Source organism: Vicugna pacos, chromosome 14 (genome assembly GCF_048564905.1).
Source record: "Vicugna pacos chromosome 14, VicPac4, whole genome shotgun sequence".
Taxonomy (NCBI): Eukaryota; Metazoa; Chordata; class Mammalia; order Artiodactyla; family Camelidae; genus Vicugna; species Vicugna pacos.
Window position 1 is genome coordinate 43,896,711 of NC_133000.1, and position 23,680 is coordinate 43,920,390.

Here is a 23,680-nt window from a genome sequence, read left to right on the forward strand (position 1 = left end):
TGGAAAAGCAATTAATTTGCTTTGGCTGTGCTAATATAGGGGAATTAGAAAGTGTGACACAAGACAAATAGAAATAATTAGTTCTCCAAAATGATGTTCTCATTAATATGGTTCGAACAGTAGAAATAAAAAACATTATTGTGGCATGTCTGCATTCTGTCCCTAACCATGGGAGGTAGAATAATGCACCATAAGCATTTTCACATTTATAGTCTAAATGATGATGTTTCATTTTTTTTTCTAAAGGAGAATTTACAGCAAAGGATGTTATATATCTCAAATGTCTAGACATAAATATGCTATAAATTGATCACATACTTTCCAACATCATGTGTTCATGTACCAATTTTTAAATTTCATTTATAAAAATTCTTCAGTTTAGTGAATAGACTTAAAAATGAAGGTTCTTTTTCTGTAATTTAAATATTTAGGTCACTTTTAGAACTCCTAAATTATAAATAATGTTTCTCAGAAAATAAAAGAAAACACGTATTTATACTCCAACTTAAAGAAGGTACTCTGAATATTTACTAAAGATGCTGTTAGATGGCCAGGCTGCTTCTGCTGTCTAAGAGTGGATACCAAAAGAGAAAGCAGGTTTTGTGAATAGGACCCACAAGTCTATGTGATGAAATGGCACCGTTCTTCAGCTTTGGTAGATATTATACACATTTTCTCTTATGACGATCTCTAGTGAGCAAGTTAATTGGATACAACAGCCATCAAATTCCTCCCTTGATAATAATGCTGAAAAAGACTCAAAGCCAAACTATTATAAATACATTTTTCTTAAATCTGAAGGTGATATTATACACTCTAAAAAAAAAATTGTATTGACCATAATGGGAAAACCAACTTTCTAAACTGTCTAGTTAGCCCTAACAATAAAAAGTATCCTCAATGAATATACATAGGAAGTTAAAATGACAGAGGCTTATTTTCCTACTGATCCTCTGACTCCCTGTCAGTGCTGTGGCCAGTCACTGTTAGTATGGAACTATGAAAAGTTACAAGAGGACATACATTACCCTCGATATTTGTCGAGCTTTTTAATGTTTTCTGAAAACAGATCTTAAAATTAAATTTTTTTCTCACATAGATAACATCACTTCATGCCTCCTGAAATTTCTAAATGTCCTAAATTTCTTTTGCATATGTACACTGCCCACACAGATGGATGTTACACCTTCTAAATTAAGATCATCTGTGACTTTCATTGATACACTGTTGACTCTTCCATATCACTAATTATGATGTTAAATCAAAATGGATCTAGCATTGATCTTCAGGGCCCCCTGCTAATATCTGTCCTGATTTCCATTTATCACTATACTTTGATTCTAGTCTTCAGACAGTATTCAAGCCAAGCCAAAAACATGTTCATAAACAAGCCAATTTAATACAATTTTCAATTTTATCCATTCTAATAAAACATTATTATATTTTCCATTAATAATTGCCATGTTTCAGTCCTTAAAAGCAATTTAGTGTACAATGTCCGTTTCCTCTCTCTCAATCCCCAATTCCAATTCATTGTTCTTGATGCTCTCTGTATCCTCTAAACTCTCACAGAACCTACCATCTATTACATTACTTTCTCTAGGAAATACGATGTCAAGCATACTATAAACCAAGCTCAATCCCTTGGCCTTAATTTACCCTAATATTTGGGCAATGGAATAAGAATTAAAATTACATCACAAAACCTCATTTTATGTCACAACTCAACACAAACATGCAATGACAATCATACTTTTTTGCTGTTGTTCCACAAGAGCCAGGAGTTTAAAAAATTAGCTCTGTGGAAATATACATTAAAATAATTTTATGTAGGTAGAATTCTAATGAATTGCAGTTTAAGACTATCTTGAGCAGCTTCATACTCAGCTGCTCACTATGTCTGATTTGATGTATAATTAGATTAAATTATATAAGAAGACATTTCCAACAATACCTACAAGAGACCCTCCGCATTGGGAGTTTAAGCACATCTACCTACATTCAAAAGCAAGATTTACTGTTCTCATACATGTCCTAAAAGAATAAAAATGCTTATCCTGAAATTATAAGAAAACATTATTCTAAAATTTTATAAAACATTAAAACTCATGAGTGTCTCTGAGACTTTCTGTTCAGTAATAACTCCGATTGTCTAGTTGAATGAGTAGTTAACAATGACCTGTGATGACTACGGAACATTAGCCTGTTTATTGGTTCCTGCTTGCAATCAATATCATCCTTTGTTCAACTTAATCAATGCTGTTTAAATTGATTAGCTGCATTTGAAATGCTGCCAAACACCAGAAACCAGTGCCAAGAGACTAGGAGTAAATTTATTATTGTTTTGTTTTGTTCAGAGTTAATATAATTCTAATATTTATTTTTTTAAGACCAAGAATAATAGTTTGAGGCAATCCCTATGGCAATTACATATTTCTAAGTGAATAAACAATAGTCACTATGCACAGCAGGCAGCCCAGAAATCAGTTTTAAGCAAGCCCCCACCCCCCTTTATAATGAAAGCCTGCCCCTTTTAAGCTAAATAAAGACATTTTTATATATAGAAAATTAGGTTCAGGTAACAAAAAAATTCTTGTAAATGTCTGCAACACTTTAGTATGAGACTAAATCAACATTATGTTATAAATAAAGGCCAATTTTCTGAAAAGAGAGTAAAATATATATTAGAGTAATAATAGCTTCAGTGTTTACCAGTGGCTGGGTACTGTAAATATGTTAACTCAAAATAATAAAATTTAATATTAACAGCTAAAACTTAACTGTGCAGACTATTGCCCCATACATGCTAAGTGTTTTACATGGATTCTTTTATTTAATCCTCACAGTAATGCTCAGAGGTTAAGCAATTACTACAGGAGGGGAAAAAAATCAGTTGCAGAAGAGATAAAAATCTAGACCTGACTCCTAGCATTTCTTAATTGCAGATTCTATAGAGATGTCTGGAGAACCTCCGTGCCAACATTAAACTCATGGATTATTTTTTAAGGATTCGAAATAGAAATATGCATAAGACAATTATGTAAAATGAAATTTATTTTATTTTATATTTAAATTATAGATTTTAGTTAATTTTTATTTATTTATTTATTTATTTATTTAGGAGGGAGATAATCAGGTTTATTTATTTATTCATTTAAATAGAGGTACTAGAGATTGAACCCAAGGCCTCCTGCATGCTAAGCATGTGCTCTACCACTGAGCTATACCATACCCTCCTCCCTTGAAATCAGATTTAAACAATATTTTCACATAGATCTTTAAAGTGGTAAGTTTAGTGAAAGGCTCAATTTAGGACCTTTACAGTGTAGAAACCTTGGGATACCACTTAGCAACTCTGTTCAAACACATGCTGTAGAAGAAAAGAAGATGCTCTTCAAATGTCTTAACTTAAGTTGTAGAAATGTAGATAAGTCTTTTATCTAAATACGATTAATTTCTTAATTTCTTATATTGACCTTTACTTTCTTCATTTAGAGGGGTTTTCCCCAATGTGTAGACATGTCTATAAACATGGTATAGGCATAAATGACTAAGTGAAAAATAAAAAGGGAAAAGAAACATTTTTTCCAAATGTGTATCATTCCCTAGTAGCTGTCAGTAGACTGTTTTTAACTTCCGAAGTCATTAACAGGCAATGTGCTAACTATCCAGAGTGAGTTATGGGGCTGCAAGCAGTTATCCTAGAAGAGAGACACGTAAAATCCAGACAACAGGGCATGGAGGAAAGAACAAAGACTCTGGGGTCATAAATCTGAATTTAAATGTCAGCAACCTCACTAACTCACAGTGCAAATGCAAGAATGTTAATTAGCCGTTCTGAGTGTTCGTTACCTCACCTTTAAATTAGAATATACAGGAAAGGCTCAATAAATACGAGCTCCTCACCGGCCTCGCTATTTTAATAAGCAAATACTCCACTTATTGTGTAATATCACTAAGTCTAAATGAAAGAAAATGTATTACCAGTATACTCAGTATGTGCTAGAGCATTTGATTCAATAGAAAAAGTTGATAAAAGATAAAAATTTCACTCATAAGTATGACTGGCATTATAATGTTTTGCATCTGTAAGTTAGTAAATAAATAATAATAACAACTAATTTTGAAAGAACCAACATTTTTACAATCCTAATCTCAAAACAATCAAGAAGAAAATAGGGAATGTGAAAAGTAATTGGACTAAATTATATTCCCGACTCCAATTAACTCATGGTATAACCTTTAATAAATCAGGTACCCTCACTAAGCCTCAGTTTCTTCTCTTGCAAAATGAAGAGATTTAATTTCTCTTTAAAGCCCTTTCCCAGTGCTACGGCAACAACAGCATGTACGTGGGCTTAGCATTTCATCAGTGTTCAATAAATCTTTGTTGGATAAGTGAATAGTTTTTAATTTTAGCATGTATCTTCAAATATCTAGGAAACAGAAAGAAGATATTTTTAAATTGGAAAAGAAAAATGTCATTAATGTGAAGGCAAGTCTTTTATGTCCTTTTATTAGAAAAACACTTGGTTTTCTATGATCTGAGATCAGTCAAAACAGAATAAAAAGCCAAACAGTTTTGATTATGGACATTGGATGTAAATAAGAGAGACGCACTTTCAAGTGGAGTCAAGACTTTGCAAGCATAACTTGCCGATAGTCTAAGAAGTCAGAGGAACTGTGGTCCATATTCCCACTGATTTTTAACAACTACTTTTTGGTTTAAGAGGACTAATTTTTTACTTGGAAGGAAAAAGCAAAAAGCTGCTATTTTGAAAGTGAACTTTCCAGACTTTTTGAAAATTTATAAAACACAGAGATAAAACTGTACTAATTCATGATTATCCCATGTTACAGTTCATGTCTATATATCGATCACCTCAACAATTTATAGAGATTAAATTATTTGAAATTATAAGAGATCAGAAAAGAAACATGAGGTTAATGTTCATTGAACCAAAGAGGAAAATTTATTTACGATAAAGGTGATTATGGTTTGTTAAGTTAAATATAAATTTAAAATGGGGGCAAGTGAACATTCTCAGAATTCAAATCTGAGGTCAAAAGTGCAAGAAGAAAGTAGCATTAGAAATGCATACAGGGCAAATAAACACATACTGTTAACTCAGTTATCAGAAATAAAATTTCATGCTGCCAGAATTTGCAGTCCTGTCAGGAATTATACTGTCCTTTGTTTCCTCCCATTAGTCCCTCCAACCAAAGTCTGAGAAAAGTCAGAACAATAGGAATCCTTGACATCCATCTACAAGATCTAACCAAGGTCCTAATTCACCAGTACATTCCTTTAGGGAATATATAGCAAGCACCACAATTTATCAAACCTCTGGGCACCATAAATGTGGCACAAACCTTTGACACATTAGTAAGTGTCAAGCACACAGGGCCCAGGGACATAGCAGTGAACCAGAGGCACGGTCCATGCTCTGCCCGGCTGCCATCCAGAGAAAGGAGGAAGAAGACCCTCGAAAAGGAATCACCAGTGCACAGCATGGAATTGTGGAGAAGAGGAAGGTATGGTAAGAATTTCTAAAAGGAGGAGCTAGACCCCTGGGTCAGGGAGGTGTTGTAGGGGTGAGTGTGGAGTCTGGGAAGCCTTCCTGGAGGCTGTGATTTCTAAGACGAGACTGAAAGGATGAGTAAATAAAGGCAGGAAAGAGGGAAAAATGCCCCTGGTAGGTGGAGAAAGACATGAGGCTTTCCAGAAATTAAAAAAAAAAAAAAAAAGGAAAAAGAAAAAAAATTGCACTGTGGTAGAAGAACAGAGAGTGGTGGCAGTAGTTGTGATTGTATATAGAAAGCAAGGGAGGAAAATGTCAAGCTTCACTCTTCCCTCATTGTATACTGAGGGGGATATTGGACTGAACAGATGAAGGTACCACAGAAAAGGAACATAGAGGAAGGCAGGTTTGCAGGAGGGAGAGGGTGGAAGATCTTTTAGGTTTTGCGCACTAGACCCCGTGGTCTCTGTGAAACAGCTAAATACAAATTGGATATTATTTGAAGCTCTTAGATGTCTGAATTGGCTGGAGAAATATTTTTGAAATTGTCAAAATATATAAATTAAATAAACCAGATAAGGGGATGCTATTGCCTAGGGAGAGAGAAAAAAAAAGAGACTAGGATTTAGTTGAAGACCCCATAATGTTATTGACTCACTACATATACATTGTGTGGTTGTGCATTTGTATGTGTGGGGGCTCAAATTTTGGAGGCTATTTATTAACAAGTCCAAATAAATGTTCAGTGGGTATTTAAATGAACTCTGTCTACTGTGTATATATATATATATATTCAAAATATCTTACTAAAAGCTTTAAAGTAAAATAAAATTTTTAAACTCCAACACAAATCATGACATATAAATCTGTAAGACTCAAGGCATCAGAGAGTTAATCACTATGCAACTCAGCTCTTGAAACAAGTTTTTAAAATTTTTTATGTTTATTCAATAGTCACAATATCGCTACCAAATTCGTGAATTTTGACTTAGTTATTAGAAGTATCAGCAATGAAAACTTTATTCCTGTGTAATATGAGATGATTTTCTTTACTTATCAAGATAAGGAAGTAAATTATTTAGGACCTCCTGGCTCAGAAATATTTTCTAAACTGCTTTTTGGTTTCCTCTTCCCCACCTCTCTAGTTTTACAGAAATGGTGGTACTAAATGCCAATGAGGCAACGTTTCTTTGGGGGTAACTGAGTAATATTTAAATGCCTCACTGCTAGGTGACTAACTCTTGGGCCAACCATGGCATTTATTTATTGCCAAATTTTTTTTAAAAAATCAATACATGACAAGTTTAAAAAGAGGTGGGTTTCCTTTTTCTTCCCTAAGTTTAATTTATTTTGGAATACAGAATAATTTCAGTTATGGTTGGATTGGGAGCTAGAAAGAATACAAAGAGCATCATAACCTCCTAAGCTTGGGGACACCGAAAAGGTACGTGAAAGGAGCAAGACACTGTGTTTGTATCATTGGTTTTTTTTTTGAAGACTTTATCTATTTGTTTATTTATTTGAACGGAGGTACTGGGGATTGAACCCAAGACCTTGTGCATGCTAAGCACACACTCCACCACTGAGCCACAGCCTCCCCTCCTGTCTTTTTTGAATTGTGAGGCAACATGTGCTCATAGCTCCCCAAATGCCTGACACTTTTACAAAGTAGCAACGAGTTCTGGTTCTTTCTTCTTTGTCTGTCTCATTCTTGTGCTTAGACTCAGAATGTTACTAAACAGTCATTTAATCCTCTGATTTCTTCTCTTCACAGTTAATTGTGTTGCTTTTGCGAGCTTCCAAATTTATGAATTTAGTTTCTAAGGTTAAAAATAAAACACTTTCAAAGGTGTAAAGGAGGTTATTTAGTGGAGTTAAAGTAGCAAAATATGATCTCTTTGCTTTGATATTTTAAAAGGGGTAGTTCAAGTGCTAGTGAAATAACTTTTTAGCAATTAACACATAGAAACACAGATTCCTCTATAGTCTTTTTTTTTACGTTACATTTGAGGAAAATCATATTATCTAATTAAAATCATTACTATTAGTTAAGTGTAATACAGAAAACTGCAGTGAACAATATAAGAAAATCATCAGAATCCAAGGATAAGTAGACAAAAAGTAGAATTATTATTGATCACTCACATTAGACTGGAGAAACATCTTTTTAGCTGACAAGCTGAATGAATGAATGAAGTGAATAAATATTTCATATTACAATTAAACCAAAGCAATAACTAACCCTACAATAATTTATATTTGTCTTAACTTACTATGTGTAATTGTTATTCAAACGGTTCATTGCCTTAATTATAAAGTTATATGAGTGGGTTTTCTATGTTATACAACTGATTGCATTCTAGATAGCAAAAGAAGGCAATTTATTATCAAAACTGTTCTTCAGAGTAAGCAAATCATAATAGAAATTGAGAGTTTCAACTTATATAGCAAGACTTTAGGCACATTAAAATGTATATTTGAATATATGTGAGTTTTACAAATTCAAATAAAAATAATAATAGCTTTATTAATGACGAAAATATTGCTGATAGCAAATTCATGAAATATATATTATATATTATGTCAACTATGCAAAAATGTTTAATCACTGCTTAATAACCTTTTAAACCTCCCATTTATATGCAGGAATGTATTGTCCATAATTTTTCTTAGCTTGAGTTCTGATCACCTTGAGAATACTGTGGATACCAGATAATTTATATGTCACATCTACCAGGAGACTTACGTGCTTTCTCAGACACACTGGACATTAGCTAAGTTAGTGCCTGAGAAGTCCTGGAACATGCAAACCAGGGCTGATTATTTATATTGGCCATACTGAAGTTACTGTCCCTGATAAAGAGAACTGGCTTGGTTATTAGTAATTTGTTAGCATGTATATGCAATTCTTCAGAGATGCAACAGAAATTTTTTTAACACTATCATATACACAAACACATATATAATTTCGCTCATATCTGTTAATGTTCTAAAAAAAATGAAGCCTTTTCTACATCTATAATTGCATTAATCTTAGATATCCAAGAAGATGTCTCATAATAACAGACGGTTCAAGCCTTAGGACTTAAAAAATGATTATCATGGTCCCAGGTAAAGTAAAGAAGCAAAATCCATTCACCAGGAATGTTTCAAGTTCCTGATTTTTATTTATTGCATATATGACACTTGATAAAATTATATTTCCTTTACACTAAACGAAGAATGATTCTTGGGGAACTGATTAAGTAACACCATTAATGTCAAACAATATCCCCAAAATGACTGAGCTCGAAGTGCAAAATAAAAGCAATTGGAAGGATTATAGCAGCTAATCATTGTAGGCTTCTCTTTGAAGAATCATCTTCATTTAATGCTCTTTTTACTGTTTAGTATTCATGTTGTTAGACTGAGTTTATTGTCTAGAATAGATGTTAGACTGTAAATGTTACCTTCATATTTTGCTCTTTCTTAATAATGTGGTCTTGACAATACACATATTTCGCTCTTCTGAGTGTTTAATAAAACTCCCTTTAGTATTCTATATATGATTTTGCTCGGCAGATTTGTGTTATTAAAATGTATACAGTGGCACAAAGAACATTTGAAAAATCCACATAGGACTAAACAATCTTATTTATTATTAGCATTCACCTGGCCAATTTTGCACGTACCTTGCATTAATTGTCACAAAAACAAAAAGAAGAAAATTTCAAATTTTAACCTCTACCTATTTGATTAACTTATGATTTTACTGATATGGAAAAGAACTTATAAACCCTTTGTGTATTAGTTTGGGCTTCAAGCATTCAATAAAACACATTTACTGTGTCTAAGATTAAGTCATACATTGTTTAAAATTAATTATTCCTTTTTAATTGCATTGTATAAACAGAAATGACCTGTTAATTTAAAGAAAATCTATCAGCACAAAATGAATTCACTCATATAAACAAGCAAGATGAACTTGACCTTGTTTGAACTTGTTTTGATGTGGCCCAGATGGTAGGCTACATGCTTGAATAGCAGGCTAAAGCGGAGGAAAAACTCATAGAGCAAGATCTAGATTTATAGCCTTTCGCGAATTCCTACCTTGTATTGTCCTTTCAGCATCTGTTCTGCCGCCACTGCGGTCAGCTTCTATCTCTGGGGTCAGAGAGTCTAAAAGCACAAAAAGGTAAGAGTGACACACATTTCATTTGATTCTTATTGTCCTTAAAACAAAAAACAAACAAACAAACAAAAAAAACAACCTGTTACTCTGGTGCTGAATTAAAATTACATACACCTTCATCCTCTTTTAAAGGCCGAACAAAGACTAGAACCATGAGAATGATCAAAAGATGTGAATGGAGAAGTAATGTGAAATTGTTTCATAAAAACAGGATGGGGCTGGGGAAGTTTTCAGATGAAATATTTTATAACGTTTCGGGACAGACAGATTTGGTGAAATAGAGAAACAATATCACATCTCAGATACTGAAGCAACAAAACCATAGGCGCACCTATGAAATAAAGCACTTTCCCCAACACACGTGACTATCCCTCCCACCAGGCTCTCAGCGACAAGCACAGCTCAATGAATCACAAGCCACAGAAATACACAAAACCACAATCACATGTCTGAATTGTCTTTGGAGGATTCAGAATGAAAGTCAGTTAGCCAGGCATAAAGATGCGTCCTCTTACCATTTAAGACCCTGAGACTGTCTGTTGAAGCTGCCTGTTTCAGTGTTTGTTCGGCTTGCTCGCGCCGTTTTGTCTCAAATTCAAGTGCTTCCTGCAATTTCCTCTTGGCCTTCTTCTCCTTCTTTAACCTCTTTTGAACTATGGCTGGAAAAGAGTGTATGCACATTATTTTTAAAAATTTTTGCAATGTCAAACTTCCAAAAACCGTCTATATTTTTTAATTATATTCTTTTTTCCCCCTGCTGAACTATGTAGAGGAAGTTTAAAAAAAAAATCCACTTTTACCTAAAATAAATCTCAGTAAAATGTTCAAGGAGGCCAATTTTTATTTAGCCTTGAACTATTACAAGACTGCCTTTAATTGTCTTATGTGGAGACAGATTTAATGGGAAACTAATTTTAATAAATATTTATATCCCCTAATAAGGGAAGACTGATTAAATAAATGTTGTGGCTTAGTCTCTGTCCTTGAATCAGATGAAGGCAGAGTTGTTTGAACAGAGCAAACTTTTATAAGCATGACTCCTATCTCTTTATGAAGCCTTAATTTTGAGTAGTAAATGGAGCATTTTCCCTATAAACCTTTTGCCAAAATGTTACCCCAGCAAAGTTGTTAATAATTCTTTCCTGAAATTTTAGACAATGCAATAGATATTATTGTCTATGAAAAGCTAAATACTCTTAGTTATTGTTAACATATACAAGCAGATTGTTTTTGGATAAAGCTATTGCAATTTGCTCAGAGAAATCAATCATTTCTTCACAGCAAATGTATATGCAGTGTAACATAATTCAAGAAAGTTGCACTTTTACTCTGCAGAAATCTTGTGGGAGTACAAAACTTCACTGCTACTTATATGAAAAAGTATATTATGATACAAAAAGTTTATTGATGTTTTTCTCCTACTGGACAACTTAAATGTATATAATTTGTAATCAATAAAAAGTATTCTTCACAAAAGATATGTAAACTACATAAACTGTACTACCATATGTGCAATAATTGTTTTAACTTTTATATATAAAGCAAGTAATCAGCATATGAAAAGCATACAAGTGTTTTCTTTGAAGTAATTGTTTTTTGGATGGCTGATAAACATTGTGGATGTGAATGTAATAGAATCAGCATTAGAAAATCCTTTTGGAGAGTTAGTCATATGAAGTAATCACTCCAAGTTTGCTATTTAATTTCTTACTATAGATAAAAGAAAAATATTTTTACTTAGAATAGTATTTATTCAAAATATAAAATAAGGTAATAATGACTCAGGTAAGAATTTTTGTTTAAATATCTACTTTATTTACAGTTTACAATGTGTCAATTTCTGATGTACAGCATAATGTTTCAGTCATTCACATACATACGTATGTTTCATATTCTTTTTCATTATAGGTTACTACAAGATACTGAATCTAATTCCCTGTGCTATATAGAAGAAATTTGTTTTTTTTTATCTAGTTTCAATTTCTAATTTCCACAAATCCTGTTTTTATAATTATTAATATTGTTAAGATGGCAGACAATTAACTTGTCGAGTTTATTATTGCTGGTGTCAAATGTTAACAGAAGCTGTTTTTTTATCAAAATGTACATTGAAATTGACACATTGTAACTGACTATACTTCAATAAAAATTTACATTGAGTACAGTCTTACAAGAAAAACAAAACTGACTTCAAATAAATGCTAATTTACTTGATTTAATAGTGTGATTATCATATGCTTATCTTAACAAAATTAGTTGTCTACTCTTTCCCTTTCCAAACATGACTGTAAGTCTCTCTGAAAAGAAACAGTAATTTCTGAATTATTCACTTGGAATGTAAACTGCTGGGCACTAATGTCTCAATACCCAGTGCCTTGCCATTGACAGCTTATTGTTTCCTGCCATGTGACTGAACCAAATGGGGTCGCCATGTTCTCTCTTCAGGGCAATACACTGCTTCAATAAACACATTAATAATACATACTTATTGAGAGTTATTGCCTTTAATTTATTGTTCACAAATAATGAAATGGGTGGTTCGTGTTGTGATCTGTGAAATGTTTTGCCCTCTACCTCTAGTGCTTAAAAGAATAAAACAGAATATAAATCCTCCAACAGATCTGAATCAACAAAATTTTGAAAGTCTCTCAAGTAACCAAAAGATTACTTTAGGAATTCAAGGTCTGCTTTTAAGCTTTGTTAAAAAAAAAAAAAAAAAGACTTCTCTAGGCAAGATCAAAATCAAGACATGGCTATCTCATGGAAGATGGTTCCATGTAGTCAACTCTTTGACCAGATTCATTACTCACTTAGAACATATTTCATTATTAATGTTTATCTTGCTTTGATGATTCCAGTACCTAGATCTATGTGAAATCACTTTATTTAGAACTGTGCCATATGCCTGAGGTGACAGCCTCCCAAATAAGCCTCATCCCAGGAACCACTAGCTGTTGCTATACCACTAGCTTTTGCTTCGTAGCAACTGATGAAAAAACCTACTAAGTCCTGCCAGTTTTAAAAGCAAAACAGAAACAGTGGTTTATAAATGACCATGTCAAACACACAAAAGGAGAAATGTGAACTATTTATATTGATACTTATTAAATGAGAGAAAAGGAGCTCCCCTTTCTAGAATGTTGAGAATTTTAGAGTTGAAGCAAAGGGGAAGTTGGTGGTAAAGAAAATACTCTTCAATCTCATACATAAAATAAACATGCAAATATGAATGACCTTCAAAATTATCTATACTTGCACTGTAAAGTGTGCAAAAAGAAGCATTCATAGATTGATAATATCATTATTTTTACTCAATAAAAATTCATATCAGTTTCTACTCTAATGTGTACTTGACCTTGTTGGATGAAAATGAGGCATTCCGAAAGAAAATTATACAAACACTCAACTTTGGCCATTTGTTCAGATATTCATCAGTCTTCCATTTCAGTTGATAAATATCTTACTAAATCTGCTTCGCTTGAATAATCAGTGTTTTCTATTCTAGCTTTATGACTTTAACTCAAGTTTTTCAAAGGGCAGTTGCAGATGAATATAAAATTTTCCTTCACGGCTGTCCTCTTATCAGAGCTCCTTTTTTACTTTAAAATTATGAATTCATTAAATGCTATAAGCAATAAAAATTATGTGATTAATGATATAAAGGATATATTTCAATTCCCTAAGGTTTGAACAGAAGAGAAACAATGCACTTTGGAGATTAAGAACTATAATGAGCCCAGAATTCAAATCCTGCTGTAAAATTTAGCTACAAGTAGAAACAAAAAAGTTACAGTCTTGCAGTAAATCATCAATACAGTATTGCTATGTTGAGATTTTACGTAAAGTATTAAACTTATTGGGAAGTTTGCAAATACCTCTGTTCTTTTGCTCCATAGCCAACTGCTTCTCAAGTGTTTCCCTTAGTTCTCTTTCCCTTAAAAAATCCATCTTCAGTTCAGTTTTTTCAAGTTGAACCTGTTTTTCTTGAGCTCTCGCATTATCTATGGCAACTTTCAAGAGCCCCTGCACAAAGAAGATATTCATAATTGTAATATATGGGTACAAAGCACATTTCATTTGTTACTTTAAAGCATTTTAAAAGAGAAGAACCCACTTAATCAAATTCTTTCCTGTTGCTCATTCACTTGGTACTCACTAAGACAAATACTATAACTAAAGCAAAAAATGTCTAAATCTAATTAAACTATTGTAGGAAGACAAGTATTTTTGGCATACAGTTTCAATGCTTCTAATTAAAATACCTAGATTTAAAACTATATGAGGGCAGCACATAAGCACGTCTGAAAAATAATTCCTGGAAAGAAAGTTAGACTGGAACTCTTGCACTTGTAATTATCTGACATAGTTCATGCAGCCCCAAGTGACACTGAACTTGCCACTTATCTCTTGGGTACCACTCCTTACTGAGGTTATACTCGATGCCAGTGGTCTTTCCTTTCTCAAGGCACCGTTTGATTCTGCACCCGGGACTTGGCTCGCTCTTTCTGTTCCCCTTTGGAATGCTTTTCCTCCTAAGTTTTGCATGGCTGGTCCCCTCATTTCATTTCACCTGTGTTCAGTTACCCATCTGGTAAAGTCACCTTGCTATTCCCTCTTTAAAATTCTTCATAGCATTTATTGTATATCATCATCTATTTCTTTGTTCACTGCTTTATGTCGCATCTTCACCACTAGAACCTAAATTCTCCAAGGCAAGGACATTTTCTCTCATTGGGTACCACCTACCCCAAACCCAAAGATGCTTACCATAGAGTAGATTTTTAACATTTGATGAATAGAAGTTATAACACTGGTATATTTTTTAAGGTATATAATATATATTAGGGATCCAAAACTTAATGGCTTAATAGTGTGTTTTTTTTTTAAAAGTCATTCAAAATGTAAATACAAAACAGAAACAGATTCATAGACATAGAATACAAACTTGTGGTTGCCAAGGGGGTGGGGGGTTGGAAGGGATAGATTGGGATTTCAAAATGTAGAATAAATAAACAAGATTATACTCTATAACACAGGGAAATGTATACAAGATCTTGTGGTAGCTCACAGAGGAAAAAATGTGACAATGAATATATATATATATTCATGTATAACTGAAAAATTGTGCTCTACACTGGAATTTGACACAACATTGTAAAATGATTATAAATCAATAAAAAATGTTAAAAATAAAAATAAAATAAATAAAATAAATAAAGGTCATTCAACATGGTTATAAATGAAGGATAACTTTTAAGGGACTATTTGACAGTATAATAATTCAAGAATACATCAAAAAAGCAAGGTATATTTATTTATACAACAGATTATAAAATTATATATATATACATATGTGTAAATATATATTATTTGACTTACTGTATGCACTTTAAAAAATTTAGTAGTATCCTGAGGCTTTTGAAAATGAGATTATGAGAATATGTAAAATATATACAAAGCACTCTGCATGTATTCTCCACTAAGATGCTTTAGAAAATTATTAGGAAAATTATTAGTAAAAACCAGAGCTAAAACTTCTATCCTTATCAACTCAACAATACAAAAATGCCGTTTTGAAGAAGATATTTTTGCCTTGGTCTGTGAACATCAGAGGCTGAAGTTTTCAAGTGAAATTAGAAATGAAACGAAGTCTGTGCCATTTGCAGATATTCTCTAGCTTGTGATCCCTTTGCAGGAGACAGCATAAGCAGATTGATTCAGGAATTTCAACTCAGCTTGACTTGTTAGTGCAATAGGAATGTCCCTTTCCTTTACTTCCCCAGGGGTAGCATGATGACATGCCCTCTGTATTCTCTTTTCAAGCACATATGAATTATTTCATATTCATTATACCTGACCCTGAATTTTCTGGATTAATTCTTGTGATATGAAACAGCTGGAGGGTTTCTACCTGGCAGGTCATCCCTCCCCACTCTTTCGTTTTTAACAATAAAACATAGCTGCTAAGGAAACTGCCATCTTAACTCAATTCAGCAACATTCCTGTGTATGTTTCTTCTTCATCAGGAACAAACAATTAGTAACAAATGAAAGAGATCATTACATCAAGTGCCCTTTTAGATCACCCCAATTAAAACTTTAGTTTAGCTGTATTTTAATTCTAAGATATCAAATTCTAATTTTCTGCTCTGATTGCTCTTGTTGACTTATCTTTGAAAGATGTACTCTCTGTGCAATGTCTAGAGATTATTTAGCAAGATGCCAATGTTGGCACCACTTAATGTGTTGATTGGTTGTATTATCAGTAGCTGTTTAAAATAAATTACTATTAAATTATGATTGTCCTTGGCTGACAAAACACAATATCTTGGTGTTCTTTAAATATGAAACAATCATTATGAATAAACATGTTGAATAATGTTAAGCTACAACTCTAACTTGTGTAATTTTGTCTTAATATTTGTTGTAAAGTATGAAGTTGCTAAGAGCATTTATGTTTACTGTTTCCTTTTGTTACAGTTGCTGCTAATGTCGCTAATCGTAATACATTACCTATTCCTACTGAATATGTCTGAACAATACTAGCTTTTAGGATCCAGTACCCTCTAGGGACTACTTATAAGCTATATAAAATTAAGTTTCGTGTTTTAGACTTTAAATCAGTGCACATCAGTAGGAGTCCAGTGTGAACAAAAATCTGCACTAGAGCCAAACTGATGCATATGCAAAAATATGTTACTGCCTGTGACAGCTCTGCTGCAAAAAATACAGAAAACCGATTAAATTTCAATGCAGCAGGGGGCTGGGAAAAGCAATAGCGAGTCGTGTTCACAACACCTACAAATCACTGGGACACCAGTGTAACCAGCAGTCATAATAGTACTTTCAGATTTGTGTAACTTCTGTGAATTTTCCAGGTAAATCATATGTGAAAGGTCACACTCAGTGCTGGGTCTCACGTGGACGTGCAGTATCGAGCAAAATTCTATGATGACAATGTGATTTACGGTAAAAGACACGAGGCTTAACACATGAATTTGTTTCCAAGGGGAGGTCCATTCCTACAATGTTGAAGCTAGACAATGAGAATTCTAAAGAAATGCATTCTAGGCATCACTTTTGGCACAGTAATTATTAAGGACAATGTGGTTTAACCTCAAATTTCCTTTCTATGAGACAGGCATAATGGTTGTCATAATACACACATATTTTGTTTCCTAAAATGATCTACCATGTAAATTAAATTATTTTCATTTTTTGGATAATGAGCCTCTCTCTCTCTCCCTCTCTAAATACACATATATTAAAGACACTGTGACTCTGTGATTAATCTAGGACTATCCCAACTATTTCTATAGCCTAGGAAATACAAATCTCTGCTTGTGTAAGGGGACTTCAAGTAATACTGAAATAAAAGAGACATTTCTTAATTTGCTAGTTAGATCCTAGAGGAAAAGCTTACTTGGTCCACATTTGTATTTTGTACAAATTTATTTCAGAACCAGATGACAAGTAAGGTTCCACGAGTGTCGCTGAAACTCCTGTGACCAAATTTGTGCTCAGCAATTTGTTCTTCTGATGAGAGTGACTACACTGGCTGAAGGAGGTCTTAGGCATCAGCCATTCTAACTAAAACCTTTTAAAGATGAGAAAACCAAGGTCCAGAAAGGAGCAGTGAATTGTCCAAGATCCCAAACTAGTAAGTTGACTAAGCCTAGATCAGAACTTCCCAGCTGATTCAACCTTTTTTTCTTCTTTGTTTAGTGTTTCCCCCCCACCTCCACCCCAGGATGAAAAAGAATTGTGTCCCTTGAAACCAGGAGCTTTTGTAGACTATATATATATATATATATACACACACACACAGTTGGGCTTCAGGACCCAGGCAAAGCAGCTGTCCCCTCCCTGCTAAAGAGGAGTTGTCCCCTTAAAAGACAGAGGGGAAGCCCCAAGTCCAGGGTCTTTCCTCCCAGCAGCACTCTCCCCAAACTCCTTAATTTTATTCTCAGCAGGATTTTAATGTCCAGCCTCCTCTCAGTTGGGAAGGCTACCTCCCGCAAATGGAGGCAAAGCCGTCCTCCGGGTTGTTGGCCCCGGATTCAGGGCCAGGGTTGCTGGGGATGGGGGGGCTACTTGTTTTACTCACCCAGCAGCCTCCACCCCCTAACCCCCATCCTGGGCACTCCTCCTCTGCTCAGCTATCAGCTGTTAATCACCCCTACTCCCTCCCTCCACATTTGTGGCTTTCTCTCTTGATAGGAAAGTGAAGAACCACCCCATTCATCCCCATATTTGTCCCTCTTATAATTTCTTCCCATCCCAGGAGGAGCTCTCAGGCCTGGGGTGGGGCCTGGGGTGGGGCCCTGGGTGGCTGCGGGGGCGATTCAACCTGTGCACTGCGAAGGACGCATATATATATGATATAACAGTATCATTTAATGCATTTTCACAAAAGCTCTTATGACAAAAGGTACAACTATACTTGGTTTAATGTCATATAGTTACTGTTCTCCAAAGTCTTAAGATTAACCATGAACTCTCCAACAAAAGCACTTCCAGGTACCTACACTGGATGTTGGTGTCTAGAGATCTTATAATAGATGGAATTTCCTAAGTGATATGAATGATAAAGGTAAAAAGGGTATTTTGTTACTCATAATAAGCCCCTTGCAACTATACCTGAATTTAGGTTAGTAAAGGTGACTTTTGGAAAGCCCCTGAGTATGGGTGAGGTTCAGAGAGCTTCTGGACTGGTCAGCATGTGGAGGTACCTGGTGGGTGGTATGTCCAGAAGGCATGGAAGCTCTATGCCCCTTCCCACATAACATGTCCTAAGCATCTCTTTCATCTGGAAGTTCCTGAGTTATATCCTTTTATAATAAACTGGGTACCTAGTAAGTGAAATATTCTCCTGAGTTCTGTGAGCTGTAACAAATGAACTGAATCTGTGAAGAGGGTGGTGAGAACCTTCAGTCTGTAGCTGGTTGGTCACAAGGACAGGCTATAACTTGGACTTGCAGTTGGCAGTGGCAGTGGGGGTAGAGAGCATTCTTGTGGGACTGAACTCTTAACCTGTGGGATCTGATACTATCGCCACATAGTGCTGGAACTGAGTAAAATCGTAGGGCACCCAGCCGGTGTTGCAGAATTGCTTGGTGTGAGGAAAACTACCAGACTCTTGGTGATGAGAAGTGTCAGAAGTGAAGCACTGTTGTAGTAAAGCAGAGGAGGGGAGACACACAGGAATATTTTTCCTGCATAATGACACATTAAGATCGTTCAAGAAATAGTAGATTTTTAAATTATTCATGTTATTGTTGTTGTTGAATAAATTAGTAAACAAGATATATAGTCTGGATTTTTAAGAAATTAATGCTATTCTCTTCATTAGAGTAAACTGTTTAAAATATTGGCTATATTTTACTGTTTTTTTTTAAAATGATCTCTTTCCACATGTGGTAATGGGAACAAAGGGGAGAAGATATAATGTATTATTATGTTTAAAGATAAAGAGATATAATGCAAGATCAGTATATCTGATCTTAGTCTACCCGTATTTTGAAGCCAATGTACTATTTTGTTGTTTATCTTTTTGAAAAGTTTCCTACCAACTCTTTTGTCAAACTCTGTTGTAATTGAAATTATATATTAGTAATGCAAATGAAAAAGACTATTAATTTCTTTTAAACTGTATAGACTATAACATTACTGGCCATGATATTGAAATATAAAGACTAGAGTATGTATAATCAGAGTATTTTGGTCAAATTATTTTTCATTGTCTTCCCTTAAAAATAGAAGTAGAGGATACTTCTTAAATACCACAGTTGGATTATGTTTAGTTATTAGACAGTAGTGAATCAATTAGGGACTGGCACTCATTGTGGTTTCAGCATCTCTTTTAAGTCTTTTTTGTTTGTTTAATACCTCTGTATAGACAAACCTCAGTGAACCAAACTCCTATCATATATTTACTTATGTCATATGCCTTCAGCACTTACCTTTCTACTTTTTACTTACTTTCCTATTCTGATTTTAATATTTGTAAGCCATTTAAAATAATTCTTGTAATATGATAAATAATGTAAATTATTTGCTCCTAATCCTCCATACAAATAAATGCCAGGTCTGATTTATAGCATGGATGCTCAGAATGAGAACAGTGGGTAAATTCTCCTTTCAGTGTGTTCAAATGGCAGCCAGTGATCAAAGGTGTCACATCCAGTAAATTGATACTGAATATCTCATTTCCTCACCTAAAAATCTCACAGGGAGTTCTCCATGGACATTGAGTAAGGCAGCCATAATGAAAGATCTCCCACATTGAAAAAAACAAGTAAAATTCAATATAAAATACATTTTTAAAAACTGTAAAAGGCAAAATCTAGAATGAATCTGTGTCCTTCACTAAAGTGAGATGACTATCTTTTATTGTAAATATCTATGCATTATTAATTTTAATTTCTAAAAACCCAAGTTTTAAGAAAAAAAAACAGTTTAGTTCCAGAAGGTAACCAAAATGTGGTAGCCAAAGATATATAATATATATTTTATACTATATACAGCATATATATTCTTTCTACTACATGTATTTTTATACTATATATGATATATATATTCTTTATTCTCTGTCCTATATTTTGTGTACATAATGTATTTTAAAATACAAGTAATGCAGTATTTCTACTGGCCCTCTTTTAAAGCACAAAGAAATAACATTTATGAAAATTCAATTTCCATAATGTCATGGAAGGGACATCTGTAGTGGCCACTATAAATTTTACATTTGAAAATGATCAAACGATAGACTATCATGAGTTAAAAATTAGAGCAATAACTCCTTAAACATTACCTTGAAGATTTTTTTGGTCATTAATTCTGAGAAAAATTGGACTATACATGCATTAAATTTAAATATAACCCGAAGTTTTGGGTTAAATTAAAATAGCAAATATACATAATAAAACTTTAATTTCAAACATGCAATTGTATGATTTTAAAAAGTGTAAATAGTTTCAGCTCAATTCGTTTTCATTGCCATTGTGATAAAATACCTTCAAAGGAAATATGGAACTTTAAAGTTATCACACCAAAAATATGTTACCATTTGAAACAAAGTAGAAAACCCCATTATATATAATTGAAATTGCAGAGGAAATTGAGGTAGACAGAATGTAATTATCCAAATTAGAATTTGGACAGCAAACACATTTATACTGTATGCCCAATAAGCCAGAGTCATGACTGTTTAAACATTCTATACCATTCCTAGGATATTACTATAACTCAGTATACGTGGCAATAATAAAAGAGCTAGCATCCATGACCTTTTGCAAAATGATATGAAACCATTACTGAACATAAATCCAGCATGTATGTCCAGTGTTCGTGTATATGTGTAGATGCACATATGTACATATGTATTACATTTTTGTGTGTTTATATTACGGTGCATGGAACTCAGTAAGATTTTTAATCTTTATTTCACTTTACGTACACATATATGCATTCACATATACATGTGTATATGTATTAAATCTATACAAGTAAATATATAATAGCTACTTCTATATACATACACACATACATATATGTCAGACTGAAGTCAACAAGCATAATTTATTTTTAATGATGTATTCTTACTGTAGGTGTTCTAACTTTATTGGATCCAGATTCCTATGATTTGGGAACTAGAAATAAATAATTTAGTTTCCCCTGACTATCATCTCAAGATCAAATCTTTCTAAAATATGTCCTCAAGGCTGATTGGAAGGTTAGAAAGTATATTAAACCTAGAGATACCTTCAATAAAATAAATTGTCTAAAATCTGTACATTTTAAAACTGAACTTTTCCTTTCTTTTTCTTTAAAGAAATTATTACAATCTGGGGTAACACACATAACATTTCCAGTCTGAGTATTACGTGCCTGTGGAGGGGGAATAAACACTTCCCAAATGACAGTATTTGACTTAGGGGTGTGGCCTTCACACACAGGGCAAGAGTCCCTATGTAAATCCCCTCTTCAGGTGAGCAGGCTGGTTTACACTGATCAACGTTTATGCAAAAATATTTTGTCTGCTGAAATTGAAATTACATTCCCACTTTCCTGGTTAAAGAAGCTTTAGTTAGTGAAGATACATACAACTTGATGGAGAACTTTATGTAAATACTCTGCTTCGTATGGGATTCTATACATAAGAAAATGAATTGCTCCCTTATGTCTCAGAGTTTCAATGAGGAAATGTTGAAGGATCTTCTCTGAAAGCATTTAACAAAAGAGACATTCATTAAAAACTCTCCCTCAGAAAACAAGAATATGGGCCAGATTTAGGGAAAAAAATGTTTTATGTTTATCTTAAAATATAATCATTTATTTGGCCTTGATTAAGTTTAAGTGAGATTGATGATTTATTTCAATTGCTGAGATAGAAAACCTTAAAGTTGAATACAGTTCTGGAGACTCTAATTACATTAGTATTAAAAATGCCATATTAATAGATGAGAGGATATGTTACATCCAAGGCCTTCTTTTATGTCCTTGGAGAGGTAAATAAAATTAATTACGTTTCTACTGGGAGAAAGTTTAATGTGGTAGGAAATGTGTATAGAAAAATATCACTAAGGGTCGAGTGCTAAGAGTAAAACTTTAAAGAAGGAAATTTCCAGCACAATGTCTGCGAACACGTTCTTACTACAACTGGCTGCTCTGAGGATGGAGAAGTAGATAGTAAAAATCTCCATCTGGGGCCCACATGATCACTTCATGTGTGGGCAAGAAAATTATGCTTTCTTTTATCCCAAACACTCTTATTATTTTGGCTCCATGCTCTATGTTATTGTTAACTCTAAGTATTTTTGATTCATAATGTACTGTACGTAAAATATACATCCTGAGGACCACATAGGAAATCCGTGGAAACTTCTGGATGGCTTTTTGAAGTCTGTTCTTTGAAGAAATCCTATTAACTGAAATAAATTTATTTATGAAAGAAGGGTTTTTTTTTATTCTTTCATATTAGACATATTTGAAATGACTAAACATATCATTTCCTCCTTGGAAGGCCAGCCGTTTAAAAATAACTAAATATTTATTAGAACTGAGGTACTGTCATTTAGTAAATCAGGCAAACTTAAACAGTTAGATTCCTCCCGTTCATTGGCGACTAGGACAGCATTTAGGCAGAATAATTTTTAAAACTCCTAGGTCATTTTCATCTAAGGTTTTATTCAGGTGTCACATATTTGAGTATATTTAAACCAACTGGATTAGTGTAGTAAGTTTAAAATCTTCAAGTGCTAGAAAGAGTTCAATGCCACGGTTCAATCTCAAGAGGCGGTCAAGCTGGAAGAGTATGAATTCGGGAAAAATTTACAACTGAGTATTTCATGTTCTTTTCTTCCAGATGGTGAAGAAGTCCTACCTGTATGTTAGTCAGAAGGGTCTCTATGGAAGACAGTCCATCAGGAAACAGAAAAGGGGATGGGAATCCGGGAGGCAGTGGTTGTCCATGCCCAGCTAGAGAGAGTTTGTCAAGGCTGTCTCTCGCAGTTGGTGTGGAAAGCGGGGTCTCATCTGTATGTGATTGAAACAAAAATATAGAACAAGTTACGCTTGTCTGTTTTTATTAGACCTCAGTAATGGCTTCCCTAGTGGTTTCCAGAACATTTATTGCAAATTGGTTCCTGCTATCAGGAGAAAATGCTTTCTGCTGAATTTTCTTTAATGAAAAAGCTGTGGAGATACAACAAGATAACATTAATGAGTAACTTTATAAGCCTTTTAAATGCAGTCTCTAATGAGACTGAGTTTACAGTGCCATAGAATCTTTTTAAAACAAATATTATCTCATATATAGTTGTGATAATATATTCAGGCTGACTTTATGGGCACCTTCCCAATTATCTCATTTTAGTTTGTTCTGTTTGGATTGACAATAGAATATTTCTAGAGCTTCGAATAAAGAGAAATGCTTTGTATACTAGTGTTTCCTTCTCAATTAACCCTTACTATATATCAATGACTTG

The 23,680-nt window shown here is 33.7% G+C and overlaps 1 protein-coding gene across 1 annotated transcript in view; it reads right to left on the bottom strand.

The window, feature by feature from the left end:
* DACH1 (dachshund family transcription factor 1) overlaps nt 1-23,680 on the bottom strand; it is a 393,411-nt gene that overhangs the window by 18,285 nt on the left and 351,446 nt on the right. Inside the window, exons 7-10 of the mRNA XM_006210279.4 lie at nt 23,077-23,228; nt 13,569-13,716; nt 10,209-10,352; nt 9,612-9,680 (exon numbers count right to left, since the gene is read on the bottom strand). Of these exons, the coding sequence (XP_006210341.2) occupies nt 9,612-9,680; nt 10,209-10,352; nt 13,569-13,716; nt 23,077-23,228 (513 nt within the window). The remainder of the gene's footprint in view (nt 1-9,611; nt 9,681-10,208; nt 10,353-13,568; nt 13,717-23,076; nt 23,229-23,680) is intronic.